This window comes from Eucyclogobius newberryi, unplaced genomic scaffold (assembly GCF_026437365.1).
Source record: "Eucyclogobius newberryi isolate DKJ021-1_F unplaced genomic scaffold, fEucNew1.0.hap1 SCAF_13, whole genome shotgun sequence".
In the NCBI taxonomy this organism is placed as follows: Eukaryota; Metazoa; Chordata; class Actinopteri; order Gobiiformes; family Gobiidae; genus Eucyclogobius; species Eucyclogobius newberryi.
The window spans coordinates 30172178-30197807 of record NW_027315757.1 but is presented as its reverse complement, the minus strand read 5'-3'; the positions used below and the strand labels follow the sequence as shown (position 1 = coordinate 30197807).

The 25630-nt window shown below is 42.8% G+C and overlaps 2 protein-coding genes across 3 annotated transcripts in view; both read left to right on the top strand.

Moving 5' to 3' along the window:
* LOC140358520 (extracellular serine/threonine protein kinase FAM20C-like) overlaps window positions 1-19449 on the top strand; it is a 32964-nt gene extending 13515 nt beyond the window's left edge. The window contains exons 4-10 of the mRNA XM_072443412.1: window positions 13717-13809; window positions 14825-14940; window positions 16973-17153; window positions 17223-17332; window positions 17396-17477; window positions 17573-17632; window positions 18090-19449. Of these exons, the coding sequence (XP_072299513.1) occupies window positions 13717-13809; window positions 14825-14940; window positions 16973-17153; window positions 17223-17332; window positions 17396-17477; window positions 17573-17632; window positions 18090-18348 (901 nt within the window). The 3' untranslated portion in view covers window positions 18349-19449. The remainder of the gene's footprint in view (window positions 1-13716; window positions 13810-14824; window positions 14941-16972; window positions 17154-17222; window positions 17333-17395; window positions 17478-17572; window positions 17633-18089) is intronic.
* Window positions 19450-24623: 5174 nt separating this feature from the next.
* Window positions 24624-25630, top strand: part of rai1 (retinoic acid induced 1) — a 44559-nt gene continuing 43552 nt past the window's right edge. Inside the window, exon 1 of one of the 2 annotated variants that reach the window (XM_072443418.1) lies at window positions 24624-24908. The gene's annotated coding sequence lies outside the window, so the exon portion shown is untranslated. The remainder of the gene's footprint in view (window positions 24909-25630) is intronic. The other variant, XM_072443417.1, reaches the window with a different exon arrangement.

Below are 25630 nucleotides of genomic sequence, written 5' to 3'. Positions count from 1 at the left end.
CACACACACACAGACACAGACACAGACAGCAGTAATCGCCCCTTCCCCAGCCTGCGTAAAGCCTGCGCAGTCATTAGAGCAGGATTTTTCCCAGGTAGCTTGTTCACCTGCACATCTGCTCAGACAACGAACAGTCCCGGGACAGAGAGGAAGAGAAGGTGCTTTGTAAATCAATGTAACTCAGACCTTTTGTAATCATATGTAAAGGTTAATACATCCATTGTAGGCTAAAGGACCTGTGCTTGTTTAGGCCTGTACATGTCTGCTTCCCGCTCAACTCAGGTCCCGGGACAGCGCAGAAGGAGGGGAATAATACCACCATTCTACAGCAATTAAACCAAAGCAGCCCTCTCAATAGCACCTGCCATTGTCCAAGCAGGAAGTGGGAGGAGGCGGAGTGCACAGGTCTGCTATCAGGGGACTGCAAAGGTTGGAACATGATCCACGGGTTTGCCTGGATCGCCCCCCTCGGCTCAATTTCCTCTCTAATGGCTTTGAGCGGTTGAGATTCAGACAGCAAGATAATGGAGTCCCAAAAAAAAGCCAATCTTGAAGTGCACATGCATTCGGACATGAGCTGGGTCAGTGGTGCTGACATCAGAGGAATCGCAGTGAGAGCAAACATCGGCAGCACAAGGACACGCCAAAGAATTATACCTGCTTTATAGCCATTGAAACGTAAGAGGTTTTATAGAAGAAGTAAGTTTTAGTACTCAAATAGGCTTGGTACTCGATACTGATTTTGTCACCACAATGTGCTCTTTTTTAGACAGACCATAGTCACTTTCAACACAAAACAATACTTTTTTTATTACTCTATGTATCCAATTTTGTCCCGTTTATATTTTGACATTGTGCAATTTCCGCTTTCATATTATTCTGCAGTTTAAACACAAAAACATGAATTAACTCTATAGTGCGTGCTTAGGTTGATGGGGCAAAAGTGTTAGAAGTACCCAGAGAACACATCACAGCCACAGGAGTCAAACCTGTGACCCTTTGGGTGCAAGGCAGAAAGGCTAACCACCACGATGCCTCGTTGGTCATGTCTTTGGATTGACAGATGTTTTAGCATGACGTTTACAGCTTTCACTTTGCAGCCACGAGCGCACATCGTGATGCATGTGGACCGCTGAGTGGAGGCATTAAAGGTCATGTTCGAAAATGCTCCTGTCTAAACATGATGCATGGACAGTGATTCAGAATGTGATGTCTACAACAGCGCTCTGAGAAACATTTCAAAGTAATATTACATTTTGAAGATGTTTTATTTTATATTGCTCAGTTTAACACGATGTATTTGGCTTGCATATATTTTTTGATGGATAAAGATGGACTAAAACTAAACTTGTGCAAATAATTTACCTAAAAAAGGACTAACTCGCTTGAAACCACATCTAAACTAGCACTGAACAAGGTCTGAATCAGGACTACCTCCCAAAAGAAGCAAAACAAGTGTAAAAATGTGACCCGTAGTCTCGTTTGTAGAACACGGGTCAATCAGCTGCGTTGTTTTGTTTTCTGACCGTCTGGTGGTGAAATTAACAATTTTGTGAGGCCCTTCACGGCAACTGCTGTTTTGATTTTGGGCATTGCAAAAATAAATAGAATGGAATTGAAGTGGAAGAGGCCCAGCTCATGGCACAGTGTGAGAAGCCCTGACATATCCACATGGCTGCGTCCCAAAACCAGCCGAGCGCTAAGACAAACACAAAACTTCAGACTGTTTATGCTGCAGCCCGACCACTTCCTCTTTCTCTGCCGTCACCCACTCACCACCACAACGACATCTCCGAGCCACCACTTAGACCACTGATAGATGGTTCTATTTGGAAAATGGCATCTAACCACTAACCGCCGAGCACAACAAGATGGGTGACAGGCCTGAATGAAGAAACAACAAAGAAACTTGGACTTTAGCTTTCTGGAAAAATACTCACGTTTATTTTTTATGCTTTTGTTCTTGGAGCATCTATATTTAGGAGACGAGAAAGTAGTACATTTGGGAAAGGCCAAATTGAGCTGAAGTGTAATAAAGTGGACATTCTTAGAACTCAGCTTTAAATACTGTAGTTTGTGTTGCACTTTTGACAAGCTCATCGACCTGGAAAGTGTCACTTTGCCTGGGAAATCTGATTCTCCAAATGTGAACACAATCTACTCTTTATTTAGTCAGGATTAAAGCTTTTTCAGAAGTTACTGCCCATTTAAGCCGAAAACCAGTGAAGGGATTTCCATACTTATATAAGACCAACATTATTATTATTATATTTAGTTTTATTGTGCCTTTTATTGCCAAACCACCTTAATGTCTGATCTGGTCACATCTGGAGTTATGGAGGGTTGGGATGGATGGGAGAGTGTTGGGAAAACCAGGAGCCAGAGTGTGACTTCAGTGCTCTACTGCAAACTGTTGTTGCACTAGAAGACACTTCACCCACCTTCACCCACCTTCACCCACCTTCACCCACCTTCACCCACCTTCACCCACTTTCACCCACCTTCACCCACCTTCACCCACCTTCACCCACTTTCACCCACCTTCACCCACCTTCACCCACCTTCACCCACTTTCACCCACTTTCACCCACCTTCACCCACCTTCACCCACTTTCACCCACCTTCACCCACCTTCACCCACCTTCACCCACTTTCACCCACCTTCACCCACCTTCACCCACCTTCACCCACCTTCACCCACTTTCACCCACCTTCACCCACCTTCACCCATCTTCACCCACCTTCACCCACCTTCACCCACTTTCACCCACTTTCACCCACCTTCACCCACCTTCACTCACCTTCACCCACCTTCACCCACCTTCACCCACCTTCACCCACCTTCCACCTTCACCCACTTTCACCCACCTTCACCCACCTTCACCCACCTTCACCCACCTTCACCCACCTTCACCCACCTTCACCCACCTTCACCCACCTTCACTCACCTTCACCCACCTTCACCCACTTTCACCCACCTTCACCCACCTTCACTCACCTTCACCCACCTTCACCCACCTTCACCCACCTTCACTCACCTTCACCCACCTTCACCCACCTTCACTCACCTTCACCCACCTTCACCCACCTTCACTCACCTTCACCCACCTTCACCCACCTTCACCCACTTTCACCCACCTTCACCCACCTTCACTCACCTTCACCCACCTTCACCCACCTTCACCCACTTTCACCCACCTTCACCCACCTTCACTCACCTTCACCCACCTTCACCCACCTTCACTCACCTTCACCCACCTTCCACCTTCATCCACCTTCACCCACCTTCACCCACCTTCCACCTTCACCCACCTTCACCCACCTTCACCCACCTTCCACCTTCACCCACCTTCCACCTTCACCCACCTTCACCCACCTTCACCCACTTTCACCCACCTTCACCCACCTTCACCCACCTTCACCCACTTTCACCCACTTTCACCCACCTTCACCCACCTTCACCCACTTTCACCCACCTTCACCCACCTTCACCCACCTTCACCCACTTTCACCCACCTTCACCCACCTTCACCCACCTTCACCCACCTTCACCCACTTTCACCCACCTTCACCCACCTTCACCCATCTTCACCCACCTTCACCCACCTTCACCCACTTTCACCCACTTTCACCCACCTTCACCCACCTTCACTCACCTTCACCCACCTTCACCCACCTTCACCCACCTTCACCCACCTTCCACCTTCACCCACTTTCACCCACCTTCACCCACCTTCACCCACCTTCACCCACCTTCACCCACCTTCACCCACCTTCACCCACCTTCACTCACCTTCACCCACCTTCACCCACTTTCACCCACCTTCACCCACCTTCACTCACCTTCACCCACCTTCACCCACCTTCACCCACCTTCACTCACCTTCACCCACCTTCACCCACCTTCACTCACCTTCACCCACCTTCACCCACCTTCACTCACCTTCACCCACCTTCACCCACCTTCACCCACTTTCACCCACCTTCACCCACCTTCACTCACCTTCACCCACCTTCACCCACCTTCACCCACTTTCACCCACCTTCACCCACCTTCACTCACCTTCACCCACCTTCACCCACCTTCACTCACCTTCACCCACCTTCCACCTTCATCCACCTTCACCCACCTTCACCCACCTTCCACCTTCACCCACCTTCACCCACCTTCACCCACCTTCCACCTTCACCCACCTTCCACCTTCACCCACCTTCACCCACCTTCACCCACTTTCACCTTGCACCCTGATGTATGAATGTGAGTGTGTTGGTGGAAGGAATTATGTGAAATGAACCCATTGCTAAATCTTTTACAAACAAATAAACAAATGCCTATTGTCTCCTGTGTTTGATGTGATTGTGATCCTGAAGATTTGGATGTCCAACAACACAAATAAACATTATGTAATATGTTCCTTTACTTTTCCCTGTCTCACATGGATATAGAGTATTAAACTTGAGTCATAGTAGAAATATGGGCGTGTCCCAGGGAAGAAACATACCTTAACCCAAGTCCAGTGCTGAGGAAATCAAGGTTCCTCTGATCCGGATTGACGTGACTATAGCTATAGCTTGTGATTAGTGCATTGAGTGCACATACTGCATGTTCTATATTTGTACAAAGAAAATCTAGTCTGAAAAGTTGTAAGATGAGTAAAATAAATCAAAATTTCTCCCACTGTCACCTTGACACTACATTACATTGCACTTATTTGCCATTATCTTATGTAGGAACTTCAGTTTGTTTTGTAGCATGACTTTAGACAGTTTGTCCATGAGGAAACCGAGCCTGTTTGTGTGTGTGCGGCTGAGGTTGAGCTAATGGGATTATTGAGGCTGCCACACATGAAGATATTCAGCTCCACAGACGGATGATAAGGAGCGTCCAAAATGCATCCTCCCAATCTAATTAGCTGGTCTTGGGCGAAGATCAGGCCCATGAAGATCAGGCCCATATCTCAGTGCGCTGGCACAGACTTCTGAGATTGTGTTGGAGATTCTAGGATCTTGCATTATTTGTGTTGTCTAAGAACCTCTTAGCGCTAATGAAATTTAGGATTATTCTTTGGGGCATGTAAAGTGGGTATGTCAAGATATCACCATTCACAATATACAACCATAACTAAAGGGGAACAATGTTTGTGTGTCCGGAACCTTCTATTCTCCAGAGATGTTCTTTCTATAATGTTGCACAAAATATCTTAACACTTTTGAATCTCCATTGAGACAAGCAGGTGACTCCACCAAGCTAATTTTGTTGATAAAAACACCTTTTATTGATTAAAGGTTTATACAATATTGTGCATTGCAAGCAACATTTTCAAGACACAAGCAGATGACGGACCCTCCACCCTCCACTTTTAATGGCATCAACGTGACAAAACATTCTATTGTAGTATTATTTCATTCACAGATATGTACATAAGAATAATCCAACATAGTGTTTTTCAAATCTTCTGTGAAACACTTAAGTAAAACAGTTTTGCCGTGGCTTTAAAATAGTATATTAGTGTGTTTAGGCAGGTGTTCCGGTCCTACTTTTAAATAATGCAGTCCACATACCATTTCTATCCTCATCGGACAGCTTCTGTGCTGATAAAATCCATTATTATTCTAACCCCAAAACTTCACTTTCTTCCAATGCCCTAGAAAACGTGCATCTCTCCTCCTCACACTCTCTCCACGTCTGTTTGATCGTTAACACTGTTCAGCCACGATATGATGAAGCTCACTGTCATGTTAAAGGTGCTCTGCATGTTCAACTTAGATATCTCCATGGAGACAAGCAGGCAACACCAGCAGGCCAAATTACAGATCAGATCTGTGGAGATGTGTCCCCACTCATCCATGTTTTTAAAGGTATTTTGAGCCATAAACCATAGAATCAAGAAGGGTAATGCACACTGTGGAACATTCCAGGTAAATCAAAACATCTCCATGGAGACAGAAAGGCTTAGTGCCACTTTAAAAGAACCCTGTGTACAGTTAGCTCTTACTGGTTTAAAAAAGGACTAACAATCACAAGTGAACCGCTGTTGCCATGAGCATAAACTGCAGATAGACAAGTGTTTCACAACTGCACGAGCGCCGCAGGGGCGGGGCTTAGGAAGGGCCACATAACAACATAAACATGTGGACATCATGTTTATATAATAAGTAATAATTAAGTAATAAAACATCAGCATTGAACTGCTCTCAGCAAAAGCATTACTTGATTTGAATGTTTACCTCAAATCTGGACCAAAATCGTACATACAGTTAGTTTAATAGAATGTTGTTGGTTTACCCAAAAGCATTACTTCAATCCTTCATGTTGTTATCTGCAGAAGACCATATAATCTTTCAAAAATAGTTTTGAAATTGGCTCTGCTCTTTATTAGCATATCAAATATAAATAATCAAGTATTCACTTCAATTGTAAAGTCTTTAACATGTTGTCAGCGACATTCACCCAAAACTCACTGTCCATTGCGTGATCTTTAAGTATTTATTCAATCAATCTGGAAAGTATCTTTGTTGAATAAAGATACTTTCCAGAGAGACAAAGTCGGCAAAAGGCGGGACGTCATTTGAAGCTGATTGGTCAAAGCGTGAACAGCGGAACAAGCCGAGAAATGCACCAATCGCTTCTATGTGTAAGTTTTTCAAAAGCTAAATAGTCATAAATCTGCTAAAGTATGTCTTGTCGGCTTCACCGTGTTTGTTTAGGTCGTCCTCACACTGGTGGCGTCTCAAACCCAACTGCGAGAGACGGGCCAGATATATTCCCAAGAGTTTGTGAACAAATATAGTGAGAATTCATCTGGCTGGCCTGGTTAGACAAATATTAATAATTTGACAGGTAGTGACGCCAGAGCCCATTCTGAGTGGAGCTCGTGTTGGTGCTGCTGTGTAACTGACGCTCTGAAACAGTTGACATTCCCAGAGAGTCTTTCCCGCTGCTTTGTCTGCGTGCCAGTCGCCAATTTCAATGACAGGCGTTCATTTTTTGGACTCAGGAATATTTTTGCATGATTCATAAATCTAATTCTTAAATTTTCAAAACCTGTGATTTGGATACCTGAGGAAGAAAATACTGAATACAAATGAGAAAATCACGTTTTAAACTTTGTCACACATTGTTGTGAACATTGCTCCATATTTTGTTTTGCTTGATTTCAATTGTTGTCCTCTTTTGAGCAGATTCTTGCTTAGAACTACTTGGTGTGATCCTATTTTAGACCCGGAGTCTTAGTATTGGTGGTACTTGAAAGCTCAGTCTTTTCTTAGGTGATACTTGGTGTAAATAGTTTCTTCTTTAGGCATATTTTTGTTGTATTAACTATTTAAATCCTCTAATTGTAGGATTTAGCAGTAATTTACTTGCTGTAAGCCTGTCACACAGTTTTTTGTATGAAGAAAATGTGTTTAAGACTTTGAAAGCTTAATCCACTTAATGCACATGCTGTGGGCCTTTAAAAGCTTAAAGGTGACAAGAAAATACCTTTGACGAACATAATGAATGCACCCGACAACATAACGAGGAGGGGGGATTATTATGGACATGTCTCATAGGACATGTCTCATAGGACATGTCTCATAAGGACCTACAACTGCCAAAACGTTGCAAATGTTGAGATTTATCAAGATATTGGGTTATTGGGTCCACAAATGTACTGTAATTATCTTATGGCTTACAGTTTTTGACACTAATGATTAATTTCAACCTCATTTTAGATGTTCAGTTTTCTACATTTGTGTTCTCTGTTAGTTTCCTCAAACTATTTTGTGACTTAAAACACCTTCGCAAAAATGTGTTTAAATTCACTGTTGCTCAATCGTGCAGCAGCTAATTCCACTTGCAATTCCACCTGCTCTGCACCTCAGTTATAAAATATACGCAGTTTAAAATGTGATGTAATTAATTATGAATCCCTATTATGTTGCAAATGTATGAATAAACCGCCGCCTAATCTTAGAGGCAGCGAGCATCTGTCCAGACTGAACTCTTGGCCGGACCCAGTTTCCCTTCTGCTCTCAGATTCAATAGCTACACACACGCACACACATACACACACACACACACACACACACACACACACGCACACACATACACACACACACACACAAACATGCACACACACACACACACACACACACACGCACACAAACACGCACATGCACACACACACACACACACACACGCACACAAACACGCACATGCACACACACACACACACACGCACACAAACACGCACATGCACACACACACACACGCACACAAACACGCACATGCACACACACACACACACACGCACACAAACACGCACATGCACACACAAACACACACACACACACACGCACACAAACACGCACACGTTTGTCATCTGTGCTTCGACCTCCGGGGCCCACACTGAGCTCTGGTGGTCTCAGATAGTGCCCTGGCCAAAGGACAAATGGCCTCTTCACAGACGCACTTACAGCGAGGCATAAAGCCATCGAGTAAAGAAGATAAAAGACGTTGGCCAGTACAGTGCGCAGAGAGGGAGAGTATTGAAAAGTGTATAATATCGCAATTTTGGTGATGGATTGGGTCGTCAAAAGTATCGACAAACAGATATTAACCAGTACTAAGTTTGAACAAGTAGTGAAATGGAAAAAAGTCACATAAACGGGGCAAAATGTTTACTTTTTCTGGACTGTTCTTGAATGATCTTGAGGGTTTGAGGGAGAAACATGAAGAAAATGGTATTGTTTAGTGTTGAAAATGTCTGATTTTTAATTATAATTGCTGTATCAAAATTGGTATATCGTATTAAGACCAAAATCCATATATATTACATACAATTTGATTTGACAACTTAATACCAGATAATACGTGTTTAAATTATTGTTTAAACTGTCAAAACAATGTGTCAGTTGTGTGTAAATTGTATTTTTGTTATTTCTATATAGAGTCGCTTATTGATGACACAGGATGTAGAGTTGAGTTCATAAAAAAACAATACCTCTGTCTGCCATTTTCCATTTTGTTTTTCAAATTTTGTTCACAAACTGACGGATGCAGAACTATGATAAATATTTAGCAGACAGAGGGAAGATCCCAGCAGACTGAAACATGAGAACCTGTCATGCGCAATTTGATCTCAAAAACGAATAGGAAGAATGACACCTACAAAAAGAAGATGAAATAACTTTAACATAATCATAAACATTAAAAGGACCATACAGTGAGCGTACAATATAATAAAGTCATAATGTTGTGGTTCATTTCAACTTAAACTGAACTGTTGATCTGTTGCTACTGTAGATGTACAAGTCACTGACCCAACTGTGTGTAATCAGGCTTATTTATAGCAATTATTCCGCTGTTTACACTCACAAAAATCACAATTTTTCAAATTTGTTGTAATATAATACCCTTTATTCCAAGGTCAAGGTGGACATACATGAATTCCAAACTAGCTCATCCACTTAAGCAACTTCAAAAGTCTCTCTTGCTTTGTTATATGCAGTATGTTACAGGTTTGCAGCGCGCTCTTCCCACACACTTACAGCGGTCTCTCCCTCTTGGCTCTGGCTCCTTGTTGGAAATAGCTGAGGCTAGAAGACAACTTGTGTAACATCGATTTGAAATTCAATCTAGACACAGCTTCCCCCCCGGGCCATGGCTGAGTTTTAGAACCCTCTCCAATAGTGATGCTGGAAGAAGTAAAGAAGGAGAGAAGCCTCGCAGCTCAAATACTCTGCTTACCTCTAATGGATATAAATACATGTTACGTAATATCTGGAAAACGTCAGACACGCTGAATATGTAAATAGGAAAAAGACAGACTGCATTCACAATAGGACAAAGGGACCGGTAATGACTCGATTTCAATTTTATGGAAGATGTAATGTCAGAGAAACATATTTTATAGCTATACTAATACTATATTACCTGTCATCACAACAGAGTCAGAAAAGTTTACTTCATTCATCTTAATTAAAATTTTTCAGAATTTTTGAATTTTGAATGGCACTATTTTTATATGTGTTTTTGCTTATGTAGTAAGTATTTCTGTTTCTGTTGTTAAAGACTTTTGTGTGTGTAAATGTTTTAAAGAATATATTATAAAAGCAGTACTTCAAAAAATGTGACCAAAAAATGACAAAAAAGTGGCCGCTGCACACTGTCTGCACCTGGAAATAAAGTGTTCTATGTCTAAGAGCTAAAAGCAGCGCTCTGATTGGCTACGCTTGGATGGTCCACCTCAGTTTCATTTGACTATTTGAAAAAGCTGTTTTAAAGCCACGCTCGAGTCTGAAAATGACCTTGCGGTGTAGAAATCAGGGACCCCAGCTTTAGATAATAAGTTAAAAGGATGATGATGATGATGATGATGATGATGATGATGATGATAGTGATGATGGTGGTGGTATTGGTGGTGGTGGTGGTGGTGGTGGTGCTGCTGCTGCTATAATTTCCTTTAAATTTGCTTCACAATCAGGTCTTTAATAATGCTTAGCCCACCACCAATCACACAATCACATTTAGACACTCACATTTGTTCCGGAGTGCTTTGATACTAAATCAAACCCCTGCTGTAAATGCTGTCATTTGGCCTAATGATTTGGCTGATGATGTGTGCCAAAACAGTTGGTTGTAATTGTTCTATTTTCTCTGTCTAGTATCTGTGTACATTGCTACTGGCATGAACGCTCCCTCTGACACAAACGATCGGTCCAATGGTATTTTGTTCTCTTTCGTCCTCTCTCCATCCTCTCACCGGTCCGTCACCTCCAGAGGTAGTAATCAGGAGCAAATGTGATGCATGGACAGACTATGTTTAAAGTAGGTTTGCACCGCTCAGATCCAGAGAAATGAGCCGTGAGTATTGGGTCGAGAGTATCGGATCAGCGGATATTTTGGGCCTATAAGTAATACGACTATTACAATTGCCCAGAACCTGATTCAAACTAAACTGCTCTTTGTTACTTGAAAGACAAATAAAAAAATTTGTCATGCTAGATTATGTTTATTATGCTATTTTCAGTCTCTGCACTGTTGTCAGATGATTTTCCAGGTATTTGCATTTATTTACTGTAGATATTGAGTGCAAGATCAGTGGGATGTGTTCAAAATACTCTTTTTGAGAAACTGCATTCTGGTACAGTTACTCTTTCATTCGGTGGTACTCAGAATACAATTTACAGTTCTAAAAATCAGAAGGAATACATTGTGGTACTTAATCACTTCAAACAATTTACAAATTTGATGATGAAAGTTGGTGCATGGTTTTTCTGTGTCACAGTTAACAGCATTATATCATATTATATTATTACAATAACTCAAAAAACTAATTATCAATGTTGTTATTGTACAAGAAAACACTAACACTGCATCATTTCTATGGATTAACTCAATATTATTCGATAAATTAGGGGAAAATTGCCTATTATCCCCAGACAAAGATGGCTGCCAGCCTCTGTTTGAAATGTGATTACAATTTCACTGCACGACTTTGTTTCTTTTTCCCATTCGTGGCTCTGTTCCCCTGCTCCCTGGATAGATCTTTTTAATCAGAGTTGAAATCTGTGGCTCTCCCCAGTCGAACCTTATCTCCTCTCGTCATTTCACAGCAGACAGTGACACAGAAGTAGTTCTGCCGCTGCCGCCGCCGCGCTCTCCCTGTCGCCACCGTGTATCGTCACGGTGACACGGAGAACAAGGACTCGGCCTGTTTTTACACTTTGAGCCTCTTCACAAACCCGGCCACGATCTAACGTAAACCTTCAGGCATGTGCGGTATTGGCCTGGTCAGCGTGACGTTCAGTGAAGCATAACACAACTACAACTCCCACAATGCATTTCACCCTGGAGAGACAAAGAAACCATGAGAATGGACTGTTTAGCAAGCTTTATTCGTGAGTTATTTGGCGCTCAGACCCCGGCGGAAGACGTTGCAATCACGGGCACTCCATGATCTATTTGTATTAGATGTCTCCCCCCGGAGCCTGGAGACTGGTGGTGGTAGATGTGAAGAGAAGGTTGAGGATGAGGGGAATGCAGAGGAGGAGCTGGGGAGGTGGTGGGTCGCAGTACGGTTTGAGCGGCCGAGCCATCTGCCTGAGGGCTTAAATGTGATTGCCTGGTGCTGATTGGGAGTGGGGAGGAGTCACTGAGAGCGTTGATTGGGGATGAGGAGCAGGTGCGAGGGCCATGGTACAGATGCCCCCTGACCTTTCACCCTCCTTCTTGGCCGGGAAAAACTGCATAACCTCTTTGGGATAAGCGCAGAAACCTGGGAGAGTCCATGGTGAAGTGAGGGATCTGACTCTCACAGACGGACAGGCCACGCCCGCTTGAGTGCGATGATGGCGCTGGGAGAGGGGTCCTTCCATGGTGGCCTTGACGTAGATGGATGGAGTTAGGTCTTCCAGGCTGAATTTACGCAGGCTTCATTAGTCACTTTTTCAGATAAGCAGTTTTCATGATCAGGTCACTAAATGTCATCTGTACAATATAAGGAGGAAATGGGTGTTAATAAGGGAAAACAATTTAAGACAAGATAAGATAAAATATTCCTTTATTGTCCACACATGGGAAAATTCCATTGTTGCAACGCAGGTAGATACAGAGGAAAAGGACGGATAACTTATAGGAAGTTTAAAAAACACTCTTAATAGAAGAACTCTTATAAACAAAACTCTTATAAACAAAAGCTCCTATAGACAAAACCTCTCAGTTCTTTCAAGTTCTCAATTTCAAGTTCATATTAAAATTACAAAATAAAATAACCCAGTAGAAATCCATCTTCTTTTGGAACTTTTGAACGTTTTGGAAATTCTAACCTTTTTGGATTCATCATTACTCACAAGCAGCAATGAGTTAAATTGAACTCATTTGCAGTACAGAAACTAGAATCTTAACACGTTTCCCTGTGTGGGAGTGGTAGTTTCTGATTATTTAGTCTATAGATAAGAGAATAATGAAAGCACGTCACTGCATCCTCTCTTTAAGGTCACCTCAAAACCTTTCGCTCGCTTCCATTCCACTCGCTCTTTGTGTAAACAGCCTTTTATTCACTGCCGTGCACTTTGAAATAAAAGCACTATTAGTCCCCTCTCCTGGCTCTGCGATCACAATGGAGGTGGATTGATTTATGAGCAAATGCTGCTTCAGTGACATCAAAGAGATGAGAGGGGACAGGCTAATTCGGTGGTCGATGGTTCATTCCTTTTCAAAGAAGCAAAGAACAAGTGAGGACAGAATGCAGGACGTCACCCAGATGTTTAGTAAATAATATATGGATTTAAAAGAGACACATAAAAAGCTTGCTTAGATTATTTTGAATGTGAAGAAAATGTATTTATTTGAAAAAAACAACAACTTTTGGCTCCTTTTTTGAAAATCTTGTATTTTTTACTGACCTCTTGTGGCAGAAGTTGGTACATTTGGCTCCATCTCAATCACATCATCACAATTATTCATTGTTGGTGAATTTAATACCGAGCATACATATTATTGACATCTTTGGGTCATATCCACAGGGGGGGGGGGGGGGGGGTCTCAGGGAGGAACAGCGCTCTGAAGGGCCGACATGTCATGGGAGATGAGATGCTCAGACAGGGAAAGCTTTCTGCTCGCCGATGGGATTTGAAAGAAAAGTATTAGCATGTGCCTGTGCCTGTGTGGTAAATGCAAAATTATAGAATGTACGTCCTAAAAATATATGTTTTTTAATTGTTTTTCAGACAAACCCGAGAGCAGCAAACACCCCCAGACTTTTTCTACTTCTCTGACTTTGAACGACACAATGCAGAGATCGCAGCCTTCCATTTGGATAAGTATGTACCTTTAAGAATATATATAGGATACCGTGTATTCATCATCCATTCAAACGTGCTTTTTAAATATAAATATTGAATTGGATGAGCCTGTTTCGCTTATATTTGCCCTATAGCAGAAAGTGACATAACACACTGGTCTTTTTGTGTGCTGACATTAATCATTTAAAATTTGAATGAAATTGAAGGATAACGTTCAAATTTGAAATGTTATCCTTCAATTTCATAGCGTTCATATGAGACTGTGTGGCTTTAAGATTTACATAAATATTACTGTTTCTCTAAACTGTTGATTGTTGCTACTGTTGTATCTGTAACAAGAGGATCCTAAACCAATGGTCTTGTTTCCCATGTTAAGAAGTTTAAGCACTCAAATGAAGTATTACTTATGAACCCTTTTATTTTCTCTTTTTCTCTTTTGCTTCTTGTTTTCTAGTTTAGCTTGAATCATTGCCCTGCCCGTCCCTACCGTTTAAACGTTTGCAATATCAGTATACTTTCTCACTGCTAATTGCTTCTAAGTCTCCAAAGGTTGCTGCTGAGTGCTGTGTGTTTGAGTCGGTGTGTGCACAGTACACGGCTCAGTGTGTCCTGTGCAGCGCATGCACACACAGGTGCTTCTTTGTGGCTGGGCCCTGCATGACGCTGCGCTTTGCCGCTCCTGAATGCACCTCTCTGAAGGCTAAAGTTTCTCCCAGTCGCTTTGGTTCGGCCGCTGTCTGCTGTACGTCCACGCAGCTCCCAGGAGGCTTAGCTTCGGCTTCTACGGGGGTTAACCCCACACACAGGGGGGTGCGCTCAACGGGGGGTGAATAGGTGTAGTGTTCTGAGATAAGAGCATGAGAAAAGAGGTAGAAAAAACAAAGGAAATGGGGAAGTTGGTAAGGTCGAGGCATTTGGAGAAAAGTGCATAAGGGGATCAATTCTAGTCTGTTTTATTTGGAGATGTTAGTATGTTTTATCATGCCCTTATTTCTCAGCTCACTATAGTGTCTCCTCCACTTGTCTGTTTCAGGATACTAGATTTCCGCAGAGTGCCCCCGGTGGCCGGCCGCCTCGTCAACATGACCAGAGAGATCCGAGATGTGACACGAGACAAGAAGCTCTGGAGGACGTTCTTTATCTCTCCAGGTGAGAAAGAGAGAGAGGGGGAGGCAGAGCGAGGGGGAGGCAGAGCGAGGGGGAGGCAGAGAGAGGGAGAGACAGAGTGAGGGAGAGACAGAGAGAGGGAGAGACAGAGAGAGGGAGAGACAGAGTGAGGGAGAGACAGAGAGAGGGAGAGACAGAGAGAGGGAGAGACAGAGTGAGGGAGAGACAGAGTGAGGGAGAGACAGAGTGAGGGAGAGACAGAGTGAGGGAGAGACAGAGTGAGGGAGAGACAGAGTGAGGGAGAGACAGAGAGAGTGAGAGACAGAGAGAGACAGAGAGAGAGAGAGACAGAGAGAGACAGAGAGAGGGAGAGACAGAGTGAGGGAGAGACAGAGAGAGGGAGAGACAGAGAGAGGGAGAGACAGAGTGAGGGAGAGACAGAGAGAGGGAGAGACAGAGAGAGGGAGAGACAGAGTGAGGGAGAGACAGAGTGAGGGAGAGACAGAGTGAGGGAGAGACAGAGTGAGGGAGAGACAGAGAGAGGGAGAGACAGAGTGAGGGAGAGACAGAGTGAGGGAGAGACAGAGTGAGGGAGAGACAGAGAGAGGGAGAGACAGAGAGAGTGAGAGACAGAGAGAGACAGAGAGAGAGAGAGACAGAGAGAGACAGAGAGAGGGAGAGACAGAGTGAGGGAGAGACAGAGAGGGAGAGACAGAGTGAGGGAGAGACAGAGAGAGGGAGAGACAGAGTGAGGGAGAGACAGAGTGAGGGAGAGACAGAGTGAGGGAGAGACAGAGTGAGGGAGAGACAGAGAGAGGGAGAGACAGAGAGAGGGAGAGACAGAGTGAGGGAGAGACAGAGAGAGACAGAGTGAGGGAGAGACAGAGAGAGAGAGAGACAGAGTGAGGGAGAGACAGAGTGAGGGAGAGACAGAGAGAGGGAGAGACAGAGAGAGGGAGAGACAGAGTGAGGGAGAGACAGAGAGACAGAGTGAGGGAGAGACAGAGAGAGAGAGAGACAGAGTGAGGGAGAGACAGAGTGAGGGAGAGACAGAGAGAGGGAGAGACAGCGAGAGGGAGAGACAGAGTGAGGGAGAGACAGAGTGAGGGAGAGACAGAGTGAGGGAGAGACAGAGAGAGAGAGACACAGAGTGAGGGAGAGACATAGAGAGGTCACCAGCTTTGTGGCTGTTAAATTGACACTTCTGGCTCACTGTTGTTAAAGTGATCTTGGTCAGTGTTTCTCAGACTGATATGCCACAAGATTCCCAGCAGAATTTGCTGACTGTAGAGTAAATGGAATCCACATGTTGGTCTTCAGTTCCTGTTTAGTATTACATATTATATATATAGTAGTAGTTTGGCTTGGTTAGCCCTAGTTTAGACGTACAATTATTATTTTTTTACACCCATAGGCTTTATTAGACAGGACAGTAGAGCGTGAAATGGGGTTGAGAGAGTTGGGAGGACATGCAGTAATATCCCAGTACTAGGATTCAAACTCATGACACTGTAGCCAGCTGCACACAGAGCCTGGCATGTGTGCTGCCACCTTAACCACTCGACCACGGGGCAGCACCAAATACTCTTGTTTTAGACCTGGTTAGACTCCATGTGGTGCTTGGAGGGCCAAATATCTACTTACCTGGTAATTGATGTGAAAAGTTTAAGAACCAATTATTTAGGTCATGGAGAAAGTGAAGCTGTGTGAAACATTCAACTTTTGCAGTGTTTTTCTACTGCCACAAGATGGCAGTAAAAGCACACAACTGAAACAAGGGCGTCACTCTAACCCCGAGAGATGATTACACTGCATTAAAACTTGAATAACTTAAAACAGTATATTTTAGTGAAATTGGATCAGATAACACAATATACCTGTTAAAATAAATCATTATCAATTATTAGATCTCAACCTGAAAGGTTTGGGAACCCCTGTTTTAACCTATATCAGTCATGTATCCATGGGTAAAATGCATTCAAACAATTATGGAAAATGTAACAACATTGCATTTAAATATTGTGTGTAATAATAACAGCAATAAACAGCTACATTTGTGTTTCTCATGTTGTAGCCAACAACGTGTGCTTCTATGGCGAATGCTCATACTACTGCTCCACGGAACACGCTCTGTGCGGGAGACCAGACCAGATCGAGGGTTCACTCGCCGCCTTCCTGCCAGACCTGAACTTGGCCAAACGCAAGACGTGGAGAAACCCATGGAGACGATCGTATCACAAACGCAAGAAGGCGGAGTACGTCTTTATGAATCCGTCTGAAGTTATTGTGTGCTAATTACCATTAAATAACTGTCAAACCTGCAGGTGGGAGGTGGACCCTGATTACTGCGACGAGGTCAAGCAGACGCCTCCATACGATCGCGGCACACGACTCTTAGATATTATGGACATGACCATCTTTGACTTCTTGATGGGTAAGACATTTTAAGTTTAAAACACAGTATATTGTGGATGTAAACCTTGTGCCATTTTTACAGGTAACATGGATCGCCATCATTATGAAACATTTGAGAAGTTTGGAAATGACACCTTCATCATTCACCTTGATAATGGGAGAGGGTACGTCGGCACCAAGATCGATTTTTTGAGTTAAACAATGTTGCAGAAAAGTGGTCTTATTTGTTGTCTTTGTTGTGTTGTTGGTTTATTTAAAGATTTGGCAAACATTCTCATGACGAGGTGTCGATCCTGGTGCCTCTCAGTCAGTGCTGCAGGTGGGTTGTCTGTAATCTGAGCTGAACAGTTTTACTTTACATTTTATTAGATAATAGTATTCACAATGCTGCTCATTCACAGAAGGTACAAGAAGGTATAAGTATAATTTAGCTTTTTATTTGTCCTCTTTCACACACGTCACCTGGACAATGTTAATTTAAGATGTTTTAACTTCCATTCAAAAGTCATTTTCAATTTTCAGATGGAATTAGAAAGATCTTAATTTTAAAAACATATGTCAAGATTTTGATTATTAGCTTTGAATCTTTTGATATGATGGATCACTCCTGGACAAATGAGACATTACACCGATTTATTTTACAGTTTTTGTTACAAACATTATTATTTCCTTTCCAAAAAACATTCAATTAAAGCATTTAAACATAAATATACATACATTCTTTTGCCATATCAAAAATATTCACCTAAAATCCCCCTGTTGAATGCCTCTTGAAGGGTCAGAAAGTCGACATATCTCCGTCTTCAGCTGTTGGCCAAAGAGGACTACCGCCTGAGCGTCCTGATGGAGGAGTCTCTGCTGCTGGACCGCTTGTCCCCGATCCTGATCCAGCCGCACCTACAGGCCTTGGACCGACGCCTCCGTTTGATCCTGCAGGTCCTGGGGGGCTGCATAGACAAAGAGGGCTACTCCAACGTTGTAGAGCAGGGCTTAGCTGAGGCCACAGTCACCCACAGGAGTCCAGGGTACAGGTAGTGAGCCACCGATCACATGGATAATGGACCACATTTGTGCTACTTTGATTTTTGGGATCGTGCCAAAAAAAATCCCTCTTCTTCTCGAATCAAGCTGAATTCAGTGAATTCCAAGACCTGCCTGGGTGGACCTCGCTTCTAAATGTTTTTAGAAAAATTAGCCGAAGACTGCTCTGACCGAAGTTTTGTATTTGTTAGACACAGATGTATTTTGTTTTATCAAATGTTGTTTATCACATAATGGAGCCACTGATGTGTTTTAAATAAAGCGTTTAAATGTTGAATTTAAAGGACATATCCAAAAATTAACTGGAGAGCGCATGGTCGTGCAAATATTTGATAAGCCCTAACTATGAGTTTATCGTTTCATTTTATCAATATATCAATCCACATGTAAAAAGTGCAGTTCACTGTATACAACAGGACCTTCACTTCAGCCTTATAAACTTATTTTGACCTGTTTACTATTTTCTGTTTTACAGGGCATATTTTGTCTCACTTTCTTGCTCCAAAATCTGACGTTTAATAATTTTTAAGTTAAGATGTAACAACTCATTTTCAAAAGCACATGTATTTGTTTGCTTTTCGTACATTTTACAGTTAATGCAATGCAAAATACAAATACTGTATGTTAAGCTATTTATTTATAAGCCACTAAAATTCAATAGCTAAATAATTGTTCTTTTTTATTTTGCAACTCATTGTTTAGTATTAAAAATTACTTCAGGTACTATTTTTATATCAAGATATTGGACACAAGACAACTGTTTTTTTATTATTATTTAATTTTAAGTAGTGCAAGTCTTAATTTTTGAAAATATATATTATTTTTACAGTTTTCTGCCCCTTTTGCCTGTGCATTGACTGACCCAGTTCTCGTGCAATGAAAGAGATATGTGACTTGAATGTTTCCTGGGTTGGCTTCACATGATTCTAATCTACATCAAGAGAAAGACTTAAGTTAAACACTTGTGTAAATATCTATAAATATTTTGAAGACCAAGCTGCATCGCGTTTTCTTCTGTTCTGCTATACTGCATTGTTACTGTGAACATCTGTTTACCACATAAATAAAGTGTGCAATAAAAACAATCACATATGAGTGCTCCTGTAGCTTAAACCCATATAATTAATTTGTCTTTTCTACAGCTTTGTGTTGTGCCGCATTGGCACTGTTACCTTTATGTAACTCAGTGTCGCTGTCCATGGTGCTGAAGACACATTTATTAATTAGAGTTTGTAGTTCTGTAGGGCTTACATTTTCCAAATAGGCTACAACTATTTCATACATTGCTATGTTTAAGTATTGACTGTTTGACTGTCAATAGAGAGGATAGTTATTGATTTATTTGTATTTTGCTTTCAGCACCAGTTACAAATAAATTATTACACCACTAGATGGCGCGCATGTCACGTCAAGCACTCGGTCCAATGTGATTTGTAGAAAAATACAGTTTAAATTATCCCTGGCCTAACACTCATTTCTTGTGGGTGTTTTATTCATGTAGTGTAAGCGTTTGGTTGTGAATTTATTTATTTGAAAAGATGAAAATCGATTAGGTCACAGATTCACTTGTCTGATTTGGCGTTTTGGTATTTGCCACGCCCATTTGATGTCCCACGTCTCGGCCCTTTCGAAACCACGAGGATATGTTTTGTACGCATGGATGACGTGATAATGTAGGTATTTATCTTTTGACTATTCCGCACAAACCAAGTTTCCTAGACGGGAGGGCATAACATGTGGCATATTTCATAACAGGCACGAGAGAGACATACAATAAACACTATAATGTTCTCTCACATTACTTAAACACTTTCTTCGAGATGGAATAATGTGTAGTTAAAGACTCAAATGTCATTTAGATCAGAAACTATATAACATTAATTCGTGCCATTGTCAGCCAGACTTCTTTTTATTGCTGCGCTTCCACGTGAGTACCACTAGGCGGCGCACTACACCTCAGCATAGCAAAATACAATCTGGAAGACGTGTGATGTTTCATAACAAAATAAAAAATACATCCTGGCGTGTGGAACTCGGGGAGTCTTGAGTTTGATGAGTTTAAATAAAAAAATTAAATTGTCCAACAAACCGTGTCACATTATGGCTGTCATAAATATCGGCCCGTGTTGATGTTGTTTATCTCCCACAGCAGACCACCCCTCTCCTGCCCGGTAACAGTATCCAACGCTACTGTCCTCCCGTTTCTATGGCAACAGTGAGCGGTCCCCCTCCTGGTCTGCTTCCCATTGACCTAAGGTGTTGGTGTGTGCGTATGAAGCCGACCCTGACCCCAACACCTCTACCCCGTCAAAATGTCAGATTTATCCTTTTGAATTATTAACAGATGTATACCATATATTTCAAACCCCTCCCTCCATCGTCTTCTATCTAGAGATCTTAACATAATTACCCTCATACATAACACATGATTTAAATTTCCTCTACCTATGCATGCAAGATAGAATTCACCTTGTTTAATACTTGGAGTTTATGTTGCAAAGATGAGAAAGAAATGGTAAACGATACTTGAAAGCCGGCTGTTTGTAACCCGTGTCCACCTCGCTTGATGTGAGAGCTGGAGGCAAACTCACGCTTCACTCAGATCCTCATTGATCAAACAAACGCATCCCTGCAAGTATCGCTCCCTGGAACGATTAACCCATCCACCACAGGCGAAGCGGCTCTAAATCGGGTCGTGCGGATTGCTGTAGCATCGGCAGAAGGATAAGAGAACAGAAAAGTCATAGCAATTGTGTATTTTTTGTTAAAACCAAACCGCACCATGTTGGTAAATGTGAGATTTTAGCTTTTAGCGTGCAAAATGATCAAGCAATTCATAAGGTTTTGAGGTCCACATAAAATACAATGGGGCCATCTGTAGCTAACCACGTAAAATTTGCTCCCAAGTTCAGTCTTCTGCCTCTTCAAAGCGAACGAAACCAACCGTGTGGGTGCAAATACTGATGATCAAAATAAAAACACAGTTGAAAGCAGAGAGCGACTACATGCCTTAAAGGAGCAGGAAGAAGCGCTCTATCTGAACTACTCAATTATTTAACGACTGACTATTTTTCCACCTCAGCTAAATTTAGGACTAGTATTACGTTTTGCTATTATTAGAAAACAGAATATAAGCATTTATCACTGAAAGTCCAAGTCACGATGCTGGTCTTTCTGTTTAATTTCAAACGCTTCTGAGCTGCTGTGAATGCCCCGGAGGCTGGCGGCAGAGACAGAACTCCCCGTCTGTCGTCAAGGTCAGACCGAGGCGCATCCTTTAGCGTCCAAAGCCTCACAGAGAGAAATTAAACCCCAAATCAATCGCCCTTGAACCGGAGCGCGCGTGTGTGCCTGATTGCTAGCGGATTCGTTTCAAAGTGTGAACATGTCGTGCTTTGCTCTTTTCTTTCGTTTGTCCTTTTGTGCGCTCGTGTGCGTGTGTGCGTCTGTGTGTGTGTGTGTGTGTCTGCTCGCGTTGCCATGCCAGGAGCCATCACGGGTCGCCGATGTGATTGTGCGCGGCACATTATGCACGATGGGGAGGAGAGGATGGCGGCGGCGGCGGTTTTGAGCTCAATGAATCACCCTGAGATGCGCGCAGCCGGATCCAAAATGACCACTGTGCCCTATTGTGACAAAAGAGAAGAAAGGAGAAAGATGGTGGTTTTTTGATGTGAGGATGCGAGATGCTCAGATGTGGCTCAGAGGGTTACAGTGGGAGGGGAAGCGGAGCCCTCCCTCTCCTTTCACCCTCTCCCTCCTCTTACGACTTATTTTCATTCATAGCACATCACTGACGCTCTCACGGACATATCTCCTTGTGCCACACTCACAGCGGCAGCCTCAGACACCTCAACCTTACAGGCACACGGCTTTACATAAGGACAAGCTTGACTTACAAACACAACTATTATTCACACCTTGTATATTTCATTCAGAGCCCAGCGTGTTTTTAGTTTTACAAAGAAAGCACCAGTGGAGAAAGGAAAATATCCATCCAAAAAGAGTCATAAGCCTTTTAGTTTTTTCATTGTGGCTGTCTGGGATGAGTATTATTTGTTAAAGAACATTTAAAGGACATTTCGCTGGAGTTGGTACAATCACAGAAAGCTTGACAATGTAATATTAGATTGCTACATTGCTAGTTCAGTGGTATTATCAGAATCTTGTTAACCGTACGTACAAAAAAAAAAAAAAAAAACGAAACATGCATGAGCTGCTGCACATCAGAAATAGCTGGTTACGTTTTTGTCGTTGCGCGCGCACACACACGTTTCCCAGACACTCATGCACTTCCCCACCACCCACTCAGAGAGGAGGGAGGGAGGGAGCAAACCTGAGACGAGAGGAGATTTGAAGCTGCTGTTTGCCCTCTCTCTCGCCCTCTCCCTCCAAAGAGAGAGAGACAGAGAGAGAGAGAAGGAGAGAGAGAGAGAGAGAGAGAGAGAGAGAGAGAGAAGGAGAGAGAGAGAGAGACAGAGAGAGAGAGAAGGAGAGAGAGAGAGAGAGAGAGAGAGAGAGAGAGAGGTAAGTGCAGGTGGTCCCACAACACACGCCCGCCTCCCATCAGTACATCACCAATCACTTTCCCCTGCACATACACGCTCACGCACAGTTGGGCTTCTTGGGGACATTACGTTCATTTCTCGGGGGCCGATCCTTACCGTAAAGGACATAACGATATCTAAATCTCACGGTACTGTACACTGTAGATATGCGTTTCACGATACGGTATTTATTGCGATGTTGTGGAGAGTCGAACAGAATTGTACAAATGCTACTTTTTCCTTTTAAAATGCCTTGACAAGCCTTTGGTGAGGATCAATACTGTCATATTCCAAAGAGTTAGGATCATGGTCTATGTAGTTCCTTCTGTTTTTAGCTGCTGCTGCAACACAATAATGGATTTAGGCCAATGAGCTTGTATGTTGCTATATTGTGAAACCCCATGATATTATTACGGCTTTTGACAATACGATATCACACTATTTTGGTTATTTTTACATCTTTAACCTCAACCAAAGTTACTACTTACCTAACCTTAACCTAAACCCATTTTGTTTTAACTTTAAATCTTGTCCTTGATCTAGGATTTACGTCATAAGGGCCTGGTTCTTGTTCGCACAATGGAGGCGGGGCTTCGTGAATTGAGTTTGTAAACACATTTAAGTCCCCACGATGCTATAGATACCCCTACACACACACAGAGCCGTGGCAGTGGCAATCACTCGCGTCCAGCACCACCCCCATCTGCTGCCGCTCTCACAGCCACAGTGGCAGACAGGCTGCTAGACTGCACAAGGACACGTTGTCGTTGGGAGGGAAATTATTTTTTTAAAACCCAAACATCATGTCTAAAATGTATATTGTTATGTTTCTGTTTTAGTGCTCAGACTGCGGCCTACTACCATCAAGGGTGGGAGGCCAAGGTCTAGTTTAGGGATCGTTTTATTCATGAGTTAATGTTTGTTAATCCAGGCTCGTTTATTCCAACTAATAATGAACCTTTTGTTTTGTGTTCCACTTTAAGGTCTGAGACTATTAGAAATGATCATAATATTGCCAAATGTTAAACTAATCAACATGCACACTAGCATTAACACAAGCTTTTTGGTGTTGCAATGGGTAATTCTGTTTACATTATTGTGTGTCCGTCTGTTACATAATTGTATTTAGTATATGTATTAGAGCTGCATGATTTGGGTAAAATATATTTGATGATAGGAGTTTGAAGTTCACCTTTTCAACACATCCAGAAGAATTGACTAAAAGAGCGAAATGGGCCTTTGAACTGACAAAATGAGAATGTCGTCATGTTTTTTACAGATCTAAGCTACAGGATCAGCAGTTGTTTTAATGCCGAATAAAACAGCATATTTTATTGAGGAAATAACGGCACTTCAAAAATTACAGCTTTTCATTTCCTCGGTGCGTTCAGTCAAATTTCAATCCGATCACTCTCACACGTGATGTATATTTGTTATTGTCTTCTCATCCCATGTTGTTTTTTTCCTTCTTCTTTGTATTTGACAGATCCTTTCCCTAACGTTACCTGACAGTGCAGCAGAAGCGGTCGGATGATGCACCCCAGCATTGCTCTGCTCCCCTTTCCCCCTCCGTGCCCACTTGGTGCCCCCTCCCCGAGCTAATTCCGTTATACATTCCCCCGACTGGAAGGAAGAGGGGCTGTCATCTAATTGCTTTCTTATTCCCCTGAGTCCCCCCTCGCAACCCCCACCGCCCCGCGCCGCTTCCTACCCCCTTACGCAGCCCACCCCTTACCCGGCGTGCACTCGACATGGCAGCAGACAGGCGGAGGAGCCAAGTGAGCTAGAGCAGCAGCAGCAGCAGCAGTGGCCGAGGGAGAGAGGTGGAGAAAGAGAGAGAGAGAGAGAGAACGCCAGGCTGCTGCTGTCAGGAAATACTGGTGCCATTTTCAGCATCGCAGGGTACAAGGATTGAGGTTCTCCGGTAACGCGCTCGGGACGCACTCTCCGGCCAATCCTCAGGGGCGTCTGAGGGACTACAACTCTGAGGATCGCCGTCTAACGCAGGTGATTTTGCTTTCTTACTCGCTAGTCAGTGAGACATGTGGAGGAACAGTGGTAAGGTAGGAAAGGGGGCGTGTGTCCGGATTGTGTACTCGCATGCTCGAAACAGGACAGCGTGTGATTTTCAACTGTTTTCATTTTATCAAAACATTTCCTACATTCTACAAGTGCACGGAAGTCCAAATCCACAACACCTGCCCCAACTCCTAGCTCATATCTTTCATAAACAACAAAACGCAACTACACAAGTGTGATATTTGTAAAGATGTGGCATACATGAGAGATCAGTGTTAATGGAAGGTTTGTACTAAGCTTGTTTGGTTTGAGCTTGTTTGGTGTTGTACTGCATAGTGCTATAAAAGGAAACAGTGTCGTAGCATGCTGTTTACTCTGTAGCTGCGTGAAGGAAAGTAAGAACAACAAGTCAAAAACCTTAAAAATGATTTGATATATGTGTATGACTACATCTAATAGTTCTTTTAATTGATGAGAGAAATCTGACATTTTTGAATTTGTCAGTTGCGTTTCTTTTTGAGCATTGTCTGCCTAAGAGCTGTGATACACACAGAGTGAATGTTTCCCAGTGTATTTGAGTTTGATGTGTTTTGTGTGCACATTAAGCTACAGCAATGCCATTTAAAGATGCAGTGAGACTGCAGTGTCACTGCTGACTTAAACGGATGCTACCAACATCCTCAATCACCCGAAAAGAGAGAAAGAGAGGA